At 36.0% G+C, this 23,822-nt stretch overlaps 1 protein-coding gene across 1 annotated transcript in view; it reads left to right on the top strand.

Moving 5' to 3' along the window:
* The first annotated feature begins 2,645 nt into the window (after positions 1-2,645).
* The window catches only part of LOC128263865 (coiled-coil domain-containing protein 40), a 283,137-nt gene continuing 261,960 nt past the window's right edge, over positions 2,646-23,822 (top strand). The window contains 2 exon segments of the mRNA XM_052999134.1: positions 2,646-3,638; positions 3,696-3,838. Of these exon segments, the coding sequence (XP_052855094.1) occupies positions 2,824-3,638; positions 3,696-3,838 (958 nt within the window). The 5' untranslated portion in view covers positions 2,646-2,823.

The raw sequence follows: 23,822 nt of genomic DNA, 5'->3' as shown, positions 1-23,822 counted from the left end.
CTTTTAATATTAAGAAAGATAAAATCAAACCAATGGCATCAAGGCTTTTAAATTATGTATTATTTATGTATTAATATAATTATCATTAAAAAACAATTAGAAGAAGTAAAAGCAGAAAATAAATATAACAATAATCGTAATAAGTTTAATTTATGTTAGACGTACTTGTAAGAATGATAAGAAACAAATTAATATAGAATTCGGGCTACCAATGAATACATTAAATACTAATAAATAAAGGCATTAAGGCACCCCGCAGAACGTTCACGGTTGAACATTGATAATTAGGTTGCTGGTGCAACACCATTTCAAATTAATCTTGTGACCTAAGAAGTATGTTCCCCTTTCCACATGAATAGGATGGGATAACCCAAAGAATTGACATTTGACATTCACTTGTCCCCGAAATAGAGTATACATTTAAACTCCTAGAATTAACCCCTAGAATTGATGATACATAAGAACTAGTAATAAGTGGAAAAGGGTATAAAAGACGCGATGAGCGCCAAATAAAGTTCAGTTCCTAACGAAATACTGTTGTGTTTTAGTCAGGGATTCGGCCGTTAGCGGTATAAGTTGCTAGTTGAACGGAGCGGTGTACGCTGCTGACAGACCTATACGAAAACTCAAAGGTACAAGCAAAGCAAAACAAAAAAAAAAATAAATTAATTACACTCTTAACCCTGTTAAGGGAATTATAATGTTGGTCAGATGCCAATATCTTCCTAAACTGCGAATTGTATAAAATTTGAACCGGTTGTTTTTTAGAAGAAATTTTCTTTAGACATTCCTCAAAAATAATAATTATTTTTAAATAATATTATAAAAATTACAAATTTTAAGAAATGGATAGATTGACCAAACACCACCAATATGGCGTTTTTCTTTTTTTTGTATGTCGAGTTTATATGTTTGATTTTTTGATTCAATAAACACATCATCATTATTTGCATTCCGTGATTGAATCACTACGGCAAGATTACACTTTCCAGAATAAATTAACTAACTGCGGATAACCACCTCAGCCTAAATCCCAAAAAAGAATAGGTATTGTCTTTTCCAAAAAAAAAGCCCATGACAACAATTTTAAGAAGGTTTGTAATAAGTAAAAAATCCATTGAGTATCAAGATGCGGCAAATAAACTGGGTTTTAGGTTTAGCAATACCCTATATTGGAGCAAACATATACATATATATAAATACGGGTAGAACCTTTTAGCTTTTGGAAAAACTTTCTATGTCACAAGCTTGCCTTCCCATTTATTTCGAACTTTAATTGCAAAAAGTAACCTTATTTAAACTCTTAGCTACGGAGTTGAAGTATCTGGGGACTGATATGAATAAATTAAGTGTTGCTTTTAATACTATTGCTCGTCAGGACAATTTGAAGTTATACATATGAATATATATTCTATTTTTACATTAAGTTGTTATTTATTATTCTAATTTGACTAGCACGGTAAATGTAAGACTTGAACTAGATATGGATTAAAATAAATAATTTCATAAAAGAAATCAGAGGAATGTTATGTAATGGCTTTACATTTTATTGTTTTGTTATTTTGTTAATTTTTTTGAGTAGGTTGTGATTTAAAGTAAAAGGGCGTAGTACTGACGAAGTGAAACTTTGACCTATTTTTCCTCGTATGCTATTTCTGGGTTGCGTGAGCATCCAATCAACAAACCATCGAAAAATATAACAAAAAACATTTTTTTTAGCATATATCGAATTTATTCTATTTTTAAGAGCTGCAAGAACTAAACAAGTTTAAAATTAAAGAAAGGGCTTCGTTATTAACAGAGGAATTCGATTATCTTTTAAACGCAGTACGTGGGTAAAAATCATATGGAACAAAATTGTCCACATTAAAACAACAAGAATGTCACCTAAAACCAGGCAATGTAGGGGCGTCATTACCAGTGGTGCCAACTCGATAAGTATTCGGTATGTCCAACCAAAACCAAATTTAAAAGCTATGGGCTATATCTTAAACTTTAACAAGAAGAAACGATATACTCAATTGCCTGCATTGATCTTACGTGGTTCTATTAGATACCCGTTTCTCAGATAATCAATAAATATTAATCTGGCAGATGGCGCCAGCAAAATGTGTACTTATTCGTTTAAAAACGGTTTTTACCCGTCTTAATGTCAATTTTATTTTTTTCTCCAGTTCTGCTTAACCGATTTTGGTCATCGATACCTTAAATTACTAAAAATAGATAATTCTTCAACTTTCCATTAGGTTTCCTTATATAGATGCAGAGCTCGACAAAGTTTGAACATTCGCGAAGTTAACGAGCTATTAATTTCAACAAGCTGCCGGTAAGCCGCTAATATACGGATTTTACTGCCAGTTCGCTGATGTGGAGAGACAGAGTGAGAGAAGTGTTTGCGGTGGTGGAGGTGCAGCACGCTCTTAGCTTCTAGTGTTGACAAAGCAGGCGCCAGATGGCGCCATGTAAGCCCCTATTGTTTTGTGGGGGACTACTTTGTTTTAAATTTAACAACTGAGTAACAAGTATTTATAACAATTATTTTTTTTTAATTTTTTTATTTCAGTCAAATAATATTATATAGAATAAAATATAATGTACATACAAATATATTTAGCATCCTTTTTCTTTCCTAAATACATATATCCATAGCAACGACTTTATTATTTTTATAAGACATTCAAAAAATATACGTTTACACATCCATAGCAACCCCTTTATTATTTTTATTAAACATTTTTGACATTCAAAACATATACGTTACACTTAATACGAGCAAAATCATATTTATATTTTCGAGTTCAAAATATTTGTTGAAATAAAAAAATGTCTGATATTAAGGACATTGATTCGTGCGACTTTGCCAATATTTCGGACCTGGATCCTGGCTCAGCCCTTGAACCAGAGCAAATGGCCCTACTTACCCCGAATCATCATCTCCTCCGCAAGTTTCAAAAGTCTTTAAAAGAGCATTTATTACGTTCTAAACGTGACATAGAAAATGAAATTGCAGAAGTAAAATATCATGTTAAACTGAAAGAGCAACGACGGGAAGAACAAGGATTGGCTTTATATGACATGCAGCAAAAAATGGGATTTCAAGAAGAACAAATTCAAGATCTATCTACAGTAATGGAAAAACATTTTAAAAACCGCCAAGTAGAAGAAATAAAAGGAAATGCTTTGAAAAATGAATTCGCGGAAAAAATGAAGCTAACCAAGTCTCAAAAAACACTTTATCATGCAAGAATGGCTGAACTCGAAGATATACAAAGCTTAGGAAGTAATATTAAAAAATGGGCGTATGAAGTAGAGGATGAAGTGAAAAACGCAAAGCGCATTGTTAGCAGGGACGCACAACTGCAAGATCAGCTATCTCAGGAAAAACGAAAGTCAGATATACTATTTTACCGGCTGGACATGGAAGTTAAAAAAAGAGAGGCAGAGTTGCTTTCTATTTGCCAAGAAGAAGCTGCAATGTCAGAAGTTGTCAATATTTTAAATATGAGCATTGCTAATGCTAATACAGACTTAGAGGTTTTGCAAAATGAGCATAAGCGTCTTACACATGCATGGAGCGAGGTCATTATAGCCATTAAATTGAGGGACAACATTTTATTTCAAGTTCAAGATACTATGAGGTAAGGATCGATATAAACTAGTGAGCTAGTAAACATTTCAATATTATATTTTATCAGAAAAGATCGGGAGTCAATAAAGTTAAATTTGGCTGGAACAGAAGCTATTAAAAAACAAATCGGAAAGGAAATGGAACTTAATAAAAAACTGGAGTCATTTAGGCAACGACTGGCCGATGATACTTATTTATTAAGACGGGACTGTAAGTAATTCGTTTTTTTTAGTACAAAAACCATCTTCCAATAAAATAATATTGGGCTGTTCTTCCGAAAAGTCTCGACCTCCAATCGCATGCAAATTTGTAGGATCCATTACGCTGGCGCCAAGACAGATTTCTTGTAAAAAGAACTTTAAAAACCGTTGTTGTTCGCTTTTGCCATTATCTGCTCTATATAACTCTAAATATTATTCAATCGAAAGTAGAAGATTTCGTATCCTTAATACTATCAAACAAAAACACATATTAACGAGGTAAAAAAGGTTTGAAAATCGCATCTTCAATATAGAATTACTGATAACAAATTATGTGACGAAAAATGAAATAACATTCGACTCAATAAATACACTTTTAAACTGACCGCTGTTAGCCAGGAATGAAATCATGTAAAAACAAGAAAGAAAGCAAACTTCGGCAAGCCGAAGTTCATATACCCTTGCAGCTATTGCAAGAATTAAACATTTTTGAAAACTAGTTGGTTTTGGCGACCTTTCAAAGTATATTAATTGTTAACCGGCTCGAGGTCAGGATGTTGAGAAAATAACACAATTTTTTAATTTTGGTTATTTGTCAATATATTTCGGATGCTCTTCGGCAACCGTCTTCAGGACAACTATAAAGTAATAACAACAATTTTTATATTCTTAACAAACAGAAAACAATTTACATTTGACATACATTTAATTTACACGTCTGCATCGGGTGACGTGGAGTTGTTAACTAATTTTTTTCTTCCCTAGTAAATGTCTATATAAACAAGAAAGGAAGCAAACTTCGACAAGCCGAAGTTCATATACCCTTACAGCTATTTCAAAAACTAAATACTCTTGAAAAAGTTAAAATTATGAATTACTTGCGTGTATGTTTAAAAACATTAAAGCTATGATGATTTGCAGCTTAATTATTTGATAGTTCCTATGGCAGCTATACGATTGTTCCTATGGGATTTCCGATTTTGATGAAATTTAAACCGTAATTCTGAATCATTTAACCATTACTATATCTCGAAGAACTAAAAAAAATTTAAAAACAGCAAAGTTAAAATTTTTTTTGTATTTTTTTCCGATTGTTCCTATGGGAGCTATATGCTATAGACGTCCGATTTTGATGAAATTTAAACCGTAGTTATGAAATATTAATCTCGAAAAACTAAAAAAAATTTTAAAACACCAAAGTTCTAATTTTTATACCCTTGCAGAGGGTATTATAATTTCAGTCAGAAGTTTGCAACGCAGTGAAGGAGACGTTTCCGACCCTATAAAGTATATATATTCTTGATCAGCATCACTAGTAAAGTCGAACTAGCCATGTCCGTCTGTCCGTCCGTCTGTCCGTCTGTCCGTCCGTTTATATGCAAACTAGTCTCTCAGTTTTAAAGCTATCTGCATGAAACTTTCCCAAAAGTTGTCTTTCTATTGCAGGTAGTATATAAGTCGGAACGAGCCGGATCGGACGACTATAGCATATAGCTCCCATAGGAACAATCGGAAAAATAAATGAAAAAAAATTATAACTTTGCTGTTTTTTAATTTTTTGTTTAGTTCTTCGACATATAGTAATGGTAAAATATTTCCGATTTACGTTTTAAATTTCATTAAAATCGGACGACTATAGCATATAGCTCCCATAGGAACAATCGGAAAAATAAATGAAAAAAAATTATAACTTTGCTGTTTTTTAATTTTTTGTTTAGTTCTTCGAGATATAGTAATGGTTTAATATTCCAGAATTACGGTTTTAATTTCATCAAAATCGGACGACTATAGCATATAGCTCCCATAGGAACAATCGGAAAAATAAATGAAAAAAAATTATAACTTTTCTGTTTTTTAATTTTTTTTTAGTTCTTCGACATATAGCAATGTTTAATTATTTCAGAATTATGGTATAAATTTTATCAAAATCGGACGTCTATAGCATATAGCTCCCATAGAAATAATAAAAATATATAAAATAACTATCTAATAATTGAGCTGCAAATCATCATAGTTTCAATGTTTTTTTTTAGCACGTACTCAAGTAAATCATAATTTAAATGTTTTCAAAAGTATTTAATTAATGCAATAGCTGCAAGGGTATATGAACTTCGGCTTGCCGAAGTTTGCTTTCCTTCTTGTTTTTTATTCATTTTTCCGATTGTTTCTATGGGAGCTATGCTATAGTCGTCCGATCCGGCTCGATCCGACTTATATACTACCTGCAATAGAAAGACAACTTTTGGGAAAGTTTCATGAAGATAGCTTTAAAACTGAGAGACTAGTTTGGGTAGAAACGGATGGACAGACGGACGGACAGACAAACAGACGGACATGGTTAGATCGACTCTCCTAGTGATGCTGATCAAGAATTTATATACTTTTTAGGGTCGGAGATGCCTATTTCACTGCGTTGCAATTTCTGACTGAAATTATAATACCCTCTGCAAGGGTATAATGAACGCAATTGTCAGTGTCCGTTTTGTAGTTCATCCGTATGTCTGTAGGTGTTTTTATGATATGTAGCATTTCTATGGTGAATCGTTTGGCATAGTGTTGTTCTTGTGATAAGATACTCGCCTCTTCGAAGTTGTTTTGTGTTCCGAAAATAATGTTTTTATTATGTGTTTTGGGAAATCATTGTCTGTTAACATTGATTTTATCTCCTGAGTCGTCTCTTCGTGGTTATCCGTGTCTGAAATTTTGATCATTCTCTGTATACAGCTTCTAGCTGTATTTATTATAATTTGTTTTGGGTGTTTGGAGTTAAAATTGATGATTCGTCCGGACGCAATTGGTTTCTTGTACCATTTTAATTTTAATCTGTTTGCACGTCTAATTGATCGTTTTCTTTATTATTGGCGAAAGAGGTGAGCATGGTCAGTGTAGTTTTAATGTCATCTTCTTGAACGATTACGAACAGGTCATCTACGTATTTTGTCAGCAATCTTGGAGGACGTCTTTGTTTTTTTTAACGTATTGTCCGGGAGAGTTTCCATTACAATATCTGCAATGACCGGCGAGGCTGGCGATCCCATAGGCATTCCTTTTAATTGTGTGTAAAAATTGTTTTCAAATTTGAATGTTTTCTTGAATGCAAAATTTTATTATGTCCATAAATATTGTTTGCGGTATTTTACTGTGTTTTTTGTTATTGTCCATTTGGGAGCCGTAAGTCCAGACTGGCTTATGCGTTGAATTGTAAAGCAGGACCTTGAAGTCTAGGCAGAGGGGGAGCGAGCGTTCATGAGCCAATGATGGCTATTGGATTTTAGTTTTAGATACATTTTCTTTGCGTCGATATGTCTCCGCCATGTAAGTCTTCTGTCAAGGTGGACGTCAAGGTACGTTACATCGTCAGCTTGTGGAAGTGGCGTGTTATTCAGAGTTTGCGCATTTATTTTAATACGTTAGTCTGATAACCACCTCATCACTACCACGAGATGATTAGCTTGTAGTGCTGTTTCCTGAATTGGGCATTTGGACCGATTTAGGATCGCGGTATCGTCTGCGAATGTAGAAGTAGTTAGCCGCTCGTTCGTGGGAATATCTGCGGTGTAGAGGAGAAATAGAGTTGGACCAAGGGCGCTACCTTGTGGAACTCCAGATTCTATCGTGTAATCGTCGGATATTGTAGTGATGCATCTCACGGCGAAGGCTCTGTTGTAAAGGTACGATTTAAGTGTCCTGTGAGTGTTTTCCGGTAGTAACTTTCTGATTTTATGCATAAGGCCATCGAGCCAGACTCGGCCGAAAGCCTGCGCAACGTCAAGGAATACCGCACTGCAGTATTCCCGAGACTCAAATGCAGTTCGTATTTCTGTTGTTAATCTGTTAACTTGCTCTATTGTTCCATGGCTTTCTCGAAAGCCAAATTGATGCGCCGGAATAATGTTGCGCTCTTTCAGATATGGAATTATGCGCGTCAGAAGACATTTTTCGAGCAGTTTTGACAGACACGAGAGTAAAACATGAAGCTGGTATTGTGTGATCTTTCCCTAGCTTTGGGATCATTATGATTACCGACTTTTTCCATTTTTTTGGGAAGTAGCCAAGTCGTGTAATCCCGTTAAATAGTTTACAAATTACCTCAACTGCACAGTTTGGGAGTTCCTGGGGCCTTTTTTGTTTTTAATTGCTCGCTGATGACTTTTGCAACTTCGTTTGGTTGAAACAGAATTGGCGCCGTCTCAGTTACAATTTGAAATGACGGCGAGGGTAGTGTGAATGACTTATTTGCAGGGTTTGGCTGAAAAACTTTTCGAAGGTGTAAAGCAAATGTACAAGCTCTGTCTTTGTCGCTTCTGGCCCAGCTTCCTGAAGAGTCTCTTATGGGAGTTACTGTTTCGGCCGGCGCACTTAGATTTGGGTGAGCCCTCCACAGGGAATGCTTGGTGCTGGTGGGTGAAAATTTCTCAATGTACTGGCGTTGTGCTTTTTCTTCATCGTGCCTTAGAGCCCTGGTAAGTCTGCGACCAGCTTCCTTAAGACTATGTTTTGAGGATGGCGATCTGCTGGTTTGCCAAGCACGCCTCAAACGTCTTTTCTCCAAAACAAGCTGTTCGATTTCAAGGTTAGTTTTGTGTTGGTGTGTGTGCCCATCCCTCCCTTGCGGTGTAGAGACTTTGGCTGCTGCGACGAGTACAGACTCCAGTGCATTGGCATAGCAGTCAATGTCCTCCTTGAAGTTGAGCTGTGGAGTTAGTTCGATGTGGGAACTTACGTACTTTTCGAACTTCAGCCAGTTGGTTCGATGCGACGTCAGCCTGCAAGGGTGCTCGATTAATTCCGGGCTTTGAAGAAGAGTTTTTAGCACTGGTGAGTGGTCCGATGATAGATCCAAAAGCGATTTTGCAGATATTAGATTGCGAGAAATATTTTTTGTCACAGCAAAATCAATTAAATCAGGTAGTTTCCTAGGATCTGTAGGCCAGTATGTAGGACTGCCTGGTGAAACGTAGTCCAGTTTGTTGCATGTTTTGATGAGTGCGCTATATAGTCACAAGGCGGGATCCCCAGTGTGTGTGCTTGGCGTTGTAATCACCTGCTGCTATGAATCGCTCTCCAAGTGAATTGTAGAAGTCCATGAATTGGTCTTCTGAGACTGTAAAGCGGGGTGGGCAGTAGACAGCGGCAATGGCAAGGTTGCTGGTGCCCAACTGTAATTTTATCGATGTAGCTTGCACATAATTTTTTGCAAACCGTTGGTGAAAGTGGTGTTTGATACGGTCTCTTATTAAGATGCCGGTTCCGCCATGTGCTTAACCATCTGGATGATCGGTGCCGTAGAACGTGTATCCTCGTATTTGAAAGTTATATTTGCCGGTGAGATGAGTTTCTGCCAGCAACATAGCGTCGATGTCGTTTTCGTTCAGAAATTGAGTTGTTTCAGGTATATGCCGTGAAACACCGTTGGCGTTCCACAGAGTTATTCGAAGGATAGGCATAATTTATTTGGACTGCTGAGCTGCAAGCATTTGTAACAAGATATTTTGGTTTTGCATTAGAGTTTGCATGGTGGTTTTCATGAAGGATATAAATTCCATCATATTTTGTTGCAAAGTTATCATCAAATTAGTTTGTTTTTCGGCTCTATGTGAGCTGTGCCTGATCTTAGAGCACTGACGTAGGAAATGCCGTTTTTGGCAATTGGGGGCCCAAATCATGACCTGGCTGTTTTTGCGAAGGAAACTTCCGGTGTCGTTTGTGATTTCATGAAGATGTTCTGGCGTGCCGTTGTCGCTCGTTGCATACGACTTTTCATCTCCTTGTAGACTGGACAGCCTCTGTAGTTTGCTGTGTGGTTTCCTTGGCAGTTTATACATTTTTTAGTGAGAGAGTCTTCCTTGTTGGCAGGGCAGGGTTCGGAGCCGTGGCAGTTTCCACAAGCTACACAAACTGACCTAAGGGTGCAGTAAGCCCTGGTGTGTCCGTATTCCTGGCAATTTGTGCATTGCACTGGCCCGTTCCGTTTGTGTGGCTCTTCTACTGTGATCCTACGGTGAAGGAGGTACTGGAACTTGTAGATTGGGTGCACTGCGTTTTTTTTCAAAGTTCTGGTGTCTGGCTCCAGCTCGACCTTGAAAAGTGGTTGCGGCTTCTTGTTTTTGTTTATAATATTTATAACATGTTTTGCGTAAAAACCGTTTCCTTTTAAAGCCTCTATAGTTTCGGAGGGGGTCATATCGGGTTCTATTCCCTTGAGCATAACTTGTAAGCCTTTGCAACTTTTCAGCTGGTACGTGTAGTAATTATTTTTGGCGTTGTTTAGGTACTTCGACACTGCTCGGAAATCGTCTTCTGTTTTGGTTTGAAGTTTGGTTTCGCTTATATTCCCTTTCATAAGCGGAAGGACATGAAAGTTATCTTTTTCGACAAGCTCAACTATTTTGTTGACTAGGACGTTGGAGATCTTCTCCCGAACAAAAATAATTCTTCAGACTCTCTTTCAGGCTCCGCCAGAATGGAAAATCTATTTTCATTTAATGGACCGAGATTTTCAGGGCCTTTGTTGGTACTTGGTGTTAGCTTGCGCTTGCATAGCGATCCATGCCTGTCTGCATGGCCGAACCCGCTTGCGGAATTGTCAATTCACCTACCGTAGCTTTGTTTTTGCCGTTTGACCCGATTTTTGCACTTAGTTGTGTTGTTGCTTTACCCGCGACAGAGACCATTGTGGTTGACGTAGTAGTTACTGTTGTTGTTGCACTAGGTGGCAGAAGCTCGGTTGGAGTTTTGCATTGCTCACTCCATGGCGTTTGAGCGTTGAAAAGTAGGGCGGGAGAGCAAGAACTAGCTCTCTGGTTTTCGGCGGTCAGTAAACTTGCACTTTCTTGCACTTTCGGTTCTAGAGTATTACTCGTGAAAGAAAAATAAGCATTGTTACGGGCCAAGGAGAGACGACGTTTGTCTTGCTCTCTCTGAGCTTTTTCACGGGCTTCGTCTTGTTGTTTTTGGCGTTGAGTGCGCTGATCCACGTTCTTACTTATTTGTTTATTGTTAGTGCGTAAAGATTAATTAATTAAATAACAAAATATAAAAGTAAATTTTTTAAAATTTTTTTTAATATTTTATTGTTCCTATGTATTCCTATGGGAGCTTTATGTTGTAGTCGTCCGATTTTGATGAAATGTAAACAGTAATTCTGAAATATTTAACCGTAAATCTCAAAGAACTAAAAACAAATTAAAAAACAGCAAAGTTATAATTTTTTTATTTATACTTTCGATTGTTCCTATGGGAGCTATATGCTATAGTCATCCGATCCGGCTCGTTCCGACTTATATACTACCTGCAATAGAAAGACAACTTTTGGGAAAGTGTCATGCAGATAGCTTTAAAACTGAGAGACTAGTTTTTTTTTTATTTATTTTTCCGATTGTTCCTATGGGACCTATATGTTAAGGTCGTGCGGTCCGGCTCGTTCCGACTTATATACTACCTGCAATAGAAAGACAAGTTTTGGGAAAGTTTCATGCAGATGGCTTTAAAACTGAGAGACTTGGTTGCGTAGAAACGGACGGACAGACGGACGGATAGACGGACATGGCTAGATCAACTCTCCTAGTGATGCTGATCGAGAATATATATACTTTCTCGGGTCGGCGATGTCTCCTTCACTCCTTCAAACTTCTGACTGAAATTATAATACCCTCTGCAAGGGTATAATAACTAATTATTGAGCTGCAAATCATCATAGCTTCAATGTTTTTAGACATATATTTTCATGTTTTCAAAAATGTATTAATTGTTAACCGGCTCGAGGTCAGGATGTTGAAAAAATAACACAATTTTTTAGTTTTGGCTTTTTTATCAATGTATTTCGGATGCTCTTCAGCAACCGTCTTCAGGACAACTATAAAATTAAAACACCGATTTTAATATACTTAACAAACAGAATACAATTTACATTTGACATACATTTAATTAACACGTCTGCGTCCGGTGACGTGGAGTTGTTAACTAATTTTTCCTTCCCTAGTAAATGTCTATATAAATGAGCGCAATTGTCAGTGTCCGTTTTGTAGTTCATCCGTATGTCTGTAGGTGTTTTTATGATATGTAGCATTTCTATGGTGAATCAGACAAAGGTAACAAAACGGTAGCTATGAACAAAGATGACTACAACCAAAAAATGAAGAACATATTAAAGGATATGAACACATACAGGACATTAAGGAAAGACCCCACCTCTAGACTACAAACAAAAAATAACGAAATAGTGGACAAACTATCAAAAATGGAACTTATCTCAAGGCTCGAAAGAAATAAGTTGACAACCACCACAGCATTACCACCATGAATGACTACCCAAAATTATTCATAAAGAAGGAACCCCTCTACGACCAATCTGCTCCTCCATCGGATCACCATCCTATGCACTATGCAAATACATAATTGACATATTAAAAAACCAAACAATAGACTCCAAATATAACATCAAAAATTCAGAAGAATTCAAAGACAAAATCAACAACACATATATTGGCGACGATGAAAGATTAATTTCATTTGACGTAATTTCATTATTTCCGAGCATACCGACAGATCTAGCCCTGGATATAATTAAAAACAAATGGACAATAACACAAAAACACAATACAGCAAACACAAAACAATAATACAGCAAACAATATTTATGGACATAATAAAATTTTGTATTCAAGAAAACAGATATTTCAAATTTGAAACCAATTTTTACACACAATTAATAAGAATGCCTATGGGATCGCCAGCCTCGCCGGTCATTGCAGATAATGTAATGGAAACTCTCCTGGATAATACGTTAAAAAAAACAAAGACGTCCTCCAAGATTACTGACAAAATACGTAGATGACCTGTTCGCAATCATTCAAGAGGATGACATTAAAACTATACTAACCATGCTCAACTCTTTCGCCAATAATATAAAATTTACAATGGAATTAGAAGTAAACAATCAATTAGCTTATTTGGACTCAATAATAATTAGACGTGGAAACAGATTAAAATTAAAATGGTACAAGAAACCAATTGCGTTCGGACGAATCATCAATTTTAACTCCAAACACCCAAAACAAATGATAATAAATACAGCTAGAAGCTGTAAACAAACAATGCTCAAAATTTCAGACACGGATTACCACGAAGAGACGACTCAGGAGATAAAATCAATGTTAACAGACAATGATTTTCCAAAACACATAATAAAAACATTATTATCGGAACACAAAACAACAAAACAAAACAGCGTTAAAAGCAATAAAATCACAAAATCAATGTCAATGTCCTGGCATTATCCGAACGTGTAGCGAAATCCAAAACATAAAGTAGCGAAGGAAAACATAAATATCGCATATAAACCGGACCACATATTAAAATCTATATACAACAGAACAAAATCTAAGATAAATGAAATTGACAAAAAAGACGTGATATATAAAATACCGTGTAACGGCAACAACAACGAAATATGCAATGTGATATATATAAACAACAAAATCGAAATTAAAAACTAGACTAGCACAGCATAAATCGGACTTCAAAGCTAGACACCATACAAACGCGCAAAAAACAGCACTCATATCCCACTGTGCCAAGAATAATCACTCTCCGAACTTCGAAGAGGCGAGTATCTTATCACAAGAACAACACTATTCCAAACGATTCACCATAGAAATGCTACATATCATAAAAACACCTACAGACATACGGATGAACTACAAAACGGACACTGACAATTGCGCTCATTTATATAGGCATTTGCTAGGGAAGAAAAAAAAATAGTTAACAACTCCACGTCACCGGACGCAGACGTGTAAATTAAATGTATGTCAAATATAAATTGTTTTCTGTTTGTTAAGAATATTAAAATCGTTGTTAGTATTTTATAGTTGTCCTGAAGACAATTGCCGAAGAGCATCCGAAATATATTGACAAATAACCAAAATTAAAAAATTATGTTTTTTTTTTTCAACATCCTGACCTTGAGCCGGTTAACAATTAATATACTTTTGAAAGGTCGCCAAAACCAACTAGTTTTCAAAATTGTTTAATTCTTGCAATAGCTGCAAGGGTATATGAACTTGCCAAAGTTTGCTTTCTTTCTTGTTTTTATTGTTTTCAATGGAGCTATTTGATATAGTCGTCCGATTTTAATGAAATTTAAACCGTAATTCAGAAATATTAAACCATTAATATATGTTGAAGAGCTATATGCTATAATCGTCCGATCCGGCTCGTTCCGACTTATGTACTACCTGTTACTAGAAAGACAACTTTTGGGAAAGTTTGATACAGATAGCTTTAAAACTGAGAGAATAGTTAGCGTAGAGACGGGCGGACAGACGGTCAGACTGACATGGCTAGATCGACTCTCCTAGTGATGCTGATCAAGAATATACATACTATCACGTAGGGTTTGGAAATGTCACCTTCACTGCGTTGGAAACTTTTGACTGTAATTATAATACCGTCCGCAAGGGTATAACAAGATTTGGAGAACAATGGAGTTTATATTTAAAGCAAATTGTGAAAAAAACGCGGTCTTGCCGTTTTCGACCATTAAGTGTATTCCCGTTACTCGTGGAGTAAAAGGGTATATTGTATTCGTTAAAAAGTATTTACCAGGTAGAATGAAGTGCTTTTGACCCTATAAAGTATGTACATTCTTGATCAGGATCAATAGCCGAGACGATTTAACCATGTCCGTCTGTCTGTGCGTCTGGCCATCTGTCCGTTTGTATGAACGTCGAAATCTCGGAAACTATTAAAGCTAGAGATTTTGGGTTTGGTATGCAGACTCTAGTGTTTCCAAAGCAGCGTAAGTTTATTTCAAAACGGAGCCCCGCCCACTATAACGCCTAAAAATCGCTAAATCTTAACACCTCTATCAAGTCGCTCTGAGACATGTTAGACCGTAGCTACGGGGCAAACGACTACTTTTTGTGACATTAATTAATAACTTCAAAACGAAGCAATTTTCTCGGGTTTTGTTTTTCAAATTAAGTCTATGATACGAAAAACAAGGTTTTATAAAAAAAATGGTCGGGGTTACGCCCCTTTTTTTAGTTTTTTTTTTTTTGCTAAATACTAAACAAAATTTTTTTTTGTATTCAAAAGATTATGTTGAAAAAATACACGTTTGGAAAAAAAATGGTCATGGTCTTACCTAACAGGTTTTTTTCTTTTGGGAGAAGTTATTTTCAGAGTAAACGCAGTAATTGTATTGAACAAGTTTAAAAAACTCTGTAATAATGAAATCTATAAATTCGTTTTAATAAATATTTAAAATTTTCAAAATATAGGCAAGGTCGGGCTGAGCGCGCTTTCGGGCAGCTGCACTTGCAGCTTGAATTAGTTATCTAACATTGCCCGCCTGCAGGGATGCTAGTTCTGTCGCTTCGTTTCCTTACGTTCTATATTTTTTCGATAGAAAGAACAGTATAGGCCGTCCAACCACTCTTAATGTTTTATTAATTTTAACATTTGAATGCGAGCTTAGCCAAGAAGAATGCCTTTGGCTAAAAAGATTTGAGTTTGTTTTGCACTTTGCCCCCTTCTGTGTTAGATTGTAGCAAAGGCTTTGACTGTTTTTTAAACAAAATTGCCTCATCTTGCTTGGAACAAGGACAACGTATTAACGCTTTCAAAAATTCGAAGATGGCAATCTTCTTTGCACTCTTTGTCGCCTCTGCTTTCCATATTTTAAAAACAAGGATTTTGCAAATTTGAGGTAAGAACCTAAAAAGTTTAATTTCAGAAAAAGTGCTCTTTTATACTAACAGAATAGAAAAGTAATTGAATAATCTACAACATGTAACAAGTTTTAGAGTTTGAAAGTGCTTGAATCACTTTGTAGCTCTATTTAAAAATAGCAAATCACTACAAGCTTTTATTTTTTTTTGGAGTTATAATTTACACAAAATTGTAGGGACACCACAATCGATAACTACAAATTTACGACTTAACAGCGCTCGCTTTAAGTTGCACAAACAGCTGACTTTGACAGCTGATAGATTAACAGTAATGCACTCGTTAAAATTTTGTGTTTGCAACATTTAAGATTAGGATTCTTCCTATCCATCGCGATTAAAAAAATATATATTTAACAACTTTTAAAAAATGGGTTGTGGTAAAAAAATGTGGTCGTGTTGGACTCGGTCATATCTATCGGTAGACACAAAAATTTTAAAAATCGAGCTAATATTTTAGAAGTTATCGGGCTTTGAAGTACGCTGAAAGAAATGTAAGCGGGGAATGGGGGTGCTGAAAGCGATTAGCTTCTAGTGTTATTATACAGTTCGACAAATGGCGCCACCTAAACTTCGATTGTTTTGTAGGGGAAATACTTAGGTTGAAGTTTGTTGGCTGAGTAAAGGGTATCTAACATTCGGGAGACTCCACTATAGCGTTCTCTCTTGTTTTTCTTTTGAATTGTCGCAAATCAATACGAAATAAATTAAAAATATGAATATGAGCGAGCATACGGAAATCTTTAAACCTCAGCAGGACATCAAACTTGGCCGACAAAGAAGGGGAGGTGATGATGTTGCTTGACGCCCCTATGCCGCTTCTTGTCCGCTGTTCGTCCGCAGCTCTGCCGGTAATCGCTGCAGTAGAGAGACAAAACGAAAGAACTGTAAGCGGGGGAAGGGGGTGCTACACGTTCAACAGATGGCGCCACCTAAACTTCGACTGTTCTGTAGGGGGAGTACTTAGTTTGAAGTTTGTTGGCTGACTAACGTGTATAGTCGGGGAACTCGACTTTAGCGTTCTCTCTTGTTGTGTTTATTTTCATAGATTTATATACAGTGCTGGAAAAATAATAAAATTGCGCTTAAATCATTTATTTTATTAAAATATTTTCCAAAAGAAATTTTTTTTCATTATTATTTTTTATGTAAAAGAACAAAAAACTTGTAATACAATTTTCTATTACCAGAAAAAATTGAATAAGTATTTCCCTTGGAAAAAATAAAATAATTTTTTCAATTGTTTGAATTGAATTAATGATTTATTTTATATTTAGTGGCATATTATTTAGTTTTTAAGCCTGCAGAGCACTAAGAAAGAAACTTAATTTTCAGGTTGGAACCAAATTGGTGAGTACTGGCACACCATTCTGTTTTTTTGTAATTTTTCCCACAGTTGTTGTGTTTATTTTCATAGATTTATATACAGTGCTGGAAAAATAATAAAATTGCGCTTAAATCATTTATTTTATTAAAATATTTTCCAAAAGAAATTTTTTTTCATTATTATTTTTTATGTAAAAGAACAAAAAACTTGTAATACAATTTTCTATTACCAGAAAAAATTGAATAAGTATTTCCCTTGGAAAAAATAAAATAATTTTTTCAATTGTTTGAATTGAATTAATGATTTATTTTATATTTAGTGGCATATTATTTAGTTTTTAAGCCTGCAGAGCACTAAGAAAGAAACTTAATTTTCAGGTTGGAACCAAATTGGTGAGTACTGGCACACCATTCTGTTTTTTTGTAATTTTTCCCACAGTGGTATATTTTTATGCTCTGTCCGGAAGGAACATAGATGTTACTACGAGCAAATGGATTGGCAACCTACTTGAATCCAGGCAAGCAACATGTACACTGGGCTCGGATAGCGTGACAATTGCAACCAGCAGAGGCTGCCCGCAAGGAGGAGTACTCTCCCCTTTGCTATGGAGTCTGCTAGTAGATGAGCTTCTCAGAAAACTTGCTGAAAAAGGAATCCAATGTCAGGGATACGCCGATGACATCGTGATAACCGCCAGGGGAAATTTTGAAGCGACACTCTGCGACATCGTCCAACTCGGACTAAAGACAACGCTAGACTGGAGCAGGGAGGTTCGACTCAACTTAAATCCTGGTAAGACAGTCATCGTTCCCTTCACAAGGAAGTACAAACTACAGAGAATGAGACAAATCTCACTGCTAGGAACTCCTATAGAAACTAACCGAGAGGTTAAATATCTAGGAATCACCCTAGATAGTAAGCTGAACTTCGCTTCCCATGTCCAAAAGACATTGGAAAAGTGTTACAGAGCACTCTGTACCTGTCGGAAAATTGCTGGGAAATCCTGGGGAACCAGGCCTCAGATAATACGATGGCTATACTAAATGATTGTGAGACCAATCCTCACTTACGGAGCACTTGCATGGGGTAAACGAGCTAAGCTCACCAGCATGCAAAACCAGCTAGGAAAGTTGCAAAGACTTGCCTGCGTATGCATGACAGGGGCAATGAGGACCGGTCCTACAACTGCCTTAGAAATTCTGATGGAGCTAACACCACTCCACTGTGTAATTGAAATTCAACGCAAAGCTACACTCCTGAGGATAAGCACTGAGGGCACAGGTAGTGGTTGCATTCTAAATAACAGGGTTGCGACTAATCTGTTAGGTGAGGTGCCCCTAATACTCCACCCTAGGGATGAAATGACAGCCGAATTAATCTTCGAGCAGAACTTCACAGCACACCTAGGCAATATGAAAGACTGGACCACACTGTCTGAAGTGCACCCTATGGCTAAACACACCATAGCATGGTACACAGATGGATCTCTGACACAACAAGGCACGGACCTTGGAGTGGTAGGGCCTCGCATAAAATACCACGAATCCCTTGGCCAATATACCAGCATATTCCAGGCTCAGGTATGTGCAATTGGACGTTGTGCAGAGCTCAAAATACAACGTGGATACAAGGAAAAGGACATATCGATCCTTTCGGACAGCCGAGCAGCAATTACTGCTTTACATAGTAACAAAGTCACCTCGAAGCTAGTCCTAGAGGTAAAGAGTAACTAAATATAATGGGCAGCCGAAGCAGACTGGCCCTCAGATGGATTCTGGAACATAAGGATAAAATGGCAAAATTAGGAGCCGAACAGCCCCTGATAGGACCAGAGCCCTACTATGGCATTGGGAGGCACACTATAAAGGAATACCTTAGGAAATAGGAAGGCGCCATAAGGCAAGAACACTGGAGGAATACCCCAGGCCTAAGGTAAGCTAAAATTCAAATAAATAACTACGACAAGAAGAGGTTCAAGGAACTTATTCAACTAGGGAAAAATTCACTTAGGATCGTTACCGGATTACTAACAGGGCCGTTGTAGACTGAAAAGTCACCTATGTAAGATGGGAATAACCAGCAGTAGAACTTGCAGATTCTGCGACATAGAGGACGAAACCTCTAAACACATCATCGCAGACTGTCCGGCATTAGCAAGTATAAGATGTAAAATCTTAGGAACCTGAACTCTTACACCTCTAGTCGAAGCTTACTCAGAAATCCTGTTTGCGTTTCGAGGCCCTTAATTGAAAATTTTCCTCTTCGTCAATATTATGTGATGTCTCGGTAACCTCTGTCTTGTCCTTAGTCTCGATATTGAACATATTTTGTCCGTTTGAGTTAAACCTGTTATTATTAGAGTCTTTCTTTGCGGCGCCGCTCGACGTACTGTTGTCGCTCGCCATTATTTCTGGGTATCTCGACTTGCGATTATTATTATTACTTTAATTATTATTATTTATTTGGCATCCTAGCAAGTAAAAAACTTATTATTTAATGTGCTAGTCACGAAGAACTACAATATTTTATAATATAACTTGACAAAATAGGAAACAACGCTTAGGGAATGTTAGAAATATATATAATATAATTGGTTCGTCTAGAAGTGGTAAATGATAGTTTTTTGTGTAGGTATTGTAGTAAGGTTCTTTGGTGTTAAATATTTTATGTAATGCTACTAATGCCCTGAATCGTATCCATGATTGAAGGTCAATTTCAAATATCTTGTAAGATAATCGAGATATTGGATTGCCACGTCTTACATTAAACACATATCTGGCAATATTGTTGAACACTACATTTAGTTTTCGTTTGCTTATTGAATCGCTTTTTCCAAATATCTCGAATAGAATAATGCCAGTGTCAAGTAAGTCTTTGCCAGCAAAAGTCGAGTTCTTAGAGGTACCCAACGGCTTGGTTAATATGGTCGCCCCAAGTTTCAAGGTAGATGCGTCAATTACTTTTTTATAGATAGTCGTTTTGACATTTTTGGATTTATTTGTAGGCCATTCAGCTTTGACTATTTGTTTATGACAGACAATTCAGCATTCGACATTACTACACGTTCATTTAATCTTCACAATGAACGCGTTACACACATTCGTACTACACTATATTTGGAAGCTCATTAACGTACATAGAAAAGAGCAGAGGTCCTAAAACTAAACCCTGTGAAACTCCACTGGGGAGCTGTTTGAAGTTTGAAAGGGTGTTACTATGGCCTGACGTGTGCAAACTAAATAGGAGCGTATCAACATTTCAGCTGATATAGAAATTCAACTTTTTTATAAGCTTCCATAACAAAATATCTTGGCTCACAAGGATGAGGCTTTGCTTAAATCTAGTAGGGTCAATAAGGTTACTTTTCCTTTCTCTACGCTCACTCTTGTTTCTTCGACTATGTTCAATAAAGCTGTTACGCAGCCTCTAACCTGACTGTGCGTTATTCAATTTAGACAGGAAGGGTAAAATTAACATTGGAAGTATTCTGGCGTCCTTCCACCTCACAGGGGAAACGGAAGTGGTGAACACGCTATTTATAACAAATGTTACATATGGCTAAATCTGAGGCAAAAGAATTTTTATAAACTTGGGATTAATGTCATTATGTCCGACCGCACTTGATCGTATGTAAAGGACAGCTTCTACTACATCACATTTAATAACACACATAAAGCTAAATCTAGTATCACAGGTTAGATCACAGTCTTATTAAACACAACGTGATTAGTACCTCAGGTACTGAGCATTGTAAAAATTTTCGGTTTAATTCGTTAATGTCCGAATAAATTTACAATACTAGTTTTGGTTTTCTCACTCCTAATGCCTTGAGGTCTTGTATTGTTGAATTTTGCATGCACATTTTTACGTCACTTTTTTCCGTAGGGATTTGAATTCTTCATATAAATAGTTTTTTTTTACCTTTTCCGTTTTTAAAAAGCAGTGTGTCTTAGTTTAATTAGTTTAATAGCATTTTTAATGGTGCTATTAAACCATTGCTGTTTATTATGTTTTAATACTCTGGTTTCTAAAAGAACACAGTTATTATATAGATGCAGTACGTTGTTTTGGAGGCAATCAATTTGCTCATCGACAGAAACAAGACTATACAACACATTCCAGTGAGTCTAATTAAATAAAAATGCTAACAAATTGTAGTCAATATTTTTTAAGTCCCTTAAATTAATTAAATGGTCAGTGTAGTCGACTTCTTTGGTTGTAAGCAGGCCTATCAGTCGGCTGTAGCGATACTTGTCCCTTTTTTTGATACCTGTTTTTTTTTAACGGAAACGGCCCGTTTGCCTTTTTAGCTTTTTATTTTATGGTTTATGGTTTAAGTTATCAGCATAATAAAGGTTTCTTTCTTCGTCTATGCAGGTCTCATAGCTCTGATTGTGCTGCATAAGTTTCCACTGAGTCCTGTAAGAAATGCCGTCAGGCACAATTGGGAGATAACTAACCCTGACTTCAAGCGGTTCCGTCTCCTTTGACTCGATAAGTCGCTTGCTTAATGTTCGTTATTTAGTCATATAGTCTTTGTACAGTCAATTGTTTCTGTTGTCAATTATATAGTTCTGTCATCAATGTATTTTTGTCTCTTCCTTCCCTACAATGTCTTAAAAGTGCTTCTTTAATCTCGCCCCAAAAAAGATTAGCTCCCGAGGCTATCACTGCCTAAGCAACATTTACCCATATGGGGTCTGCTCAGTACCTCGAATCATAGAAGCGTACAACTCGGAAGGATTTACAACGCCATTATTCGGGTGGGAAGGCGACGAAGTCCATGTTCAGAGGTGAGGGTGTGGTAAGTTGTCTTAGGGTCAATGAATTAGCCTCTGCTCTCTGCTCCCTAATGGTTCGTGTTATGGTAGCACTTCTAGTGGTAGTATTCTTAGTTGGCAACAGGGTTTTGACCTAGAAATGTTAGGCATTAAGTCACATTTATTTTTACACGCCTACCGGCGTGGCCAGACATTTTTAAATGAAATCCAGGGTTGGGCTTCTCGGTGAAACATAGCTCTATGTGTCCTCTTGAAGAATAGCATGATATTCATTGAGCATTTCAGCGTAAGCAACGTGCAAGGGGAGCTCTTCTTAAAAAAATTTTAAGCTTATTAATCACAAGTTTTAGTGCAATGAAAGTGCTTAATATTATAAATAAAATGTATGTCAAATGTATATTGGTTTGTGTTTGTTAGGAATATTAAAATCGTTGTTATTATTTTATAGTTGTCCTGAAGACGGTTGCCGAAGAGCATCCGAAATATATTGACAAATAATCAAAATTAAAAAATTGGGTTATTTTTTCAACATCCTGACCTCGAGGCGGTTAACAATTAATACATTTTTGAAAACATTAAAATTATGGTTTACTTGCGTATATGTCTAAAAACATTGAAGCTATGATGATTTGCAGCTCAATAATTAGTTATTTTATACATTTTTATTATTTCTATGGGAGCTATATGATATAGTCTTCCGATTTTGATAAAATTTAAACCGTGATTCTAAAATATTTAACCATAACTATATGTCGGAGAACTTAAAAAAAAATTAAAAAGCAGCTAAGTAAACATTTTTTTTGTGTTTTTTTCCGATTGTTCCTATGGGAGCTATATGATATAGTCGTCCGATTTTGATGCAATTTAAACCGTAATTCTGAATAATTTAACCATTTCTATATGTCGAAGAACTAAAAAAAAATTGAAAAACAGCAAAGTTATAATTTTTTTTTGTTTATTTTTTTCGATTGCTCCTATGGGAGCTATATGCTATAGTCGTTCGATCCGGCTCGTTCCGACTTATGTACTACCTGCAATAGAAAGACAACTTTTGGGAAAGTGTCATGCAGATAGCTTTAAAACGGACAGACGGACCGACAGACGGACATGGCTAGATCGACTGGTCTAGTGATGCTGATCAAGAACATATACTATATAGGGTCAGAAATGCAAGGGTATAATAAGTTCTGGGTGCAAAGCGATTTTAAATTCAGATATATCCAATATATCAGTAACAATAACAGGTTTTTGTTAATGTTATTGTGTCCATTAAATTCATAAAATCGTAAGTCAGCAAACGAAGGCTGTTTTTTCTGAGTGGAATTTCTTGATCTTTAAAGGCGGTTTTAAAGTTATCAGATAGAGTTTTTATTTCTATAAATATTTTGGAATTAACAACGAATCGATCGTTATTGTTTTTTATCAATTCATCAATTTTATTTAGAACTGTTATGAAATCATCATGATCTGGTGTTCCTGCTATCCATTTCCAAATCGTGCCTTATTCATTAATGCCTCTTTTTGATCTAGGGGGTATTATTTGAGAAATAAGTATTTTAATAATTTTTAAATCGTGGATTATTTCCCATTGTAAATTCTGAACGTTATGACTGTTTAAAAATTCTGTTTCAAGAGTAATAATATCTTTATAAAACTTAAATTAGTTAAATGAAATAAATCCGCGTATGATTCATAAATGAGGACTTCTTTGGTATCCTTGTAAAGAAAGAAATCATGGTTTGTGTAATCCATAATTTCGGATTTGGTTGTAGCTACCAGCAATAATAAGTACATTATTGAATTCATTGTCTGGAATTTAAGATAAGTTAATTTGTTTAAAATTTAATATTATCTTTATGAATCGTACGGTTTCTGTTATTAATAATAACTTTATTAGGATGATTTTCCTTAACTACATGTTTTTTACATCTAGAATTAAGCTTATTTCTTTCCCCGTGTTTCTTTTTGTAAATTACTTCACCTTCCTGATAATACTTTTCTTTTCTGTCTTTATTATGAAAATGTAACATTTTATCCTGTGCTTGCTTTAACAATTGGGGAGTTTTATCGTGTTTGATTTTATTAAATAATATATCATATGGTCGTTGATTGGTAATAGAGTGAATAGATAAATTGTATTTTTGTTCTGCTCTA

This window comes from Drosophila gunungcola, unplaced genomic scaffold, assembly GCF_025200985.1.
Source record: "Drosophila gunungcola strain Sukarami unplaced genomic scaffold, Dgunungcola_SK_2 000024F, whole genome shotgun sequence".
NCBI classification, from domain to species: domain Eukaryota; kingdom Metazoa; phylum Arthropoda; class Insecta; order Diptera; family Drosophilidae; genus Drosophila; species Drosophila gunungcola.
This window is presented reverse-complemented; position numbering and strand designations above follow the sequence as displayed.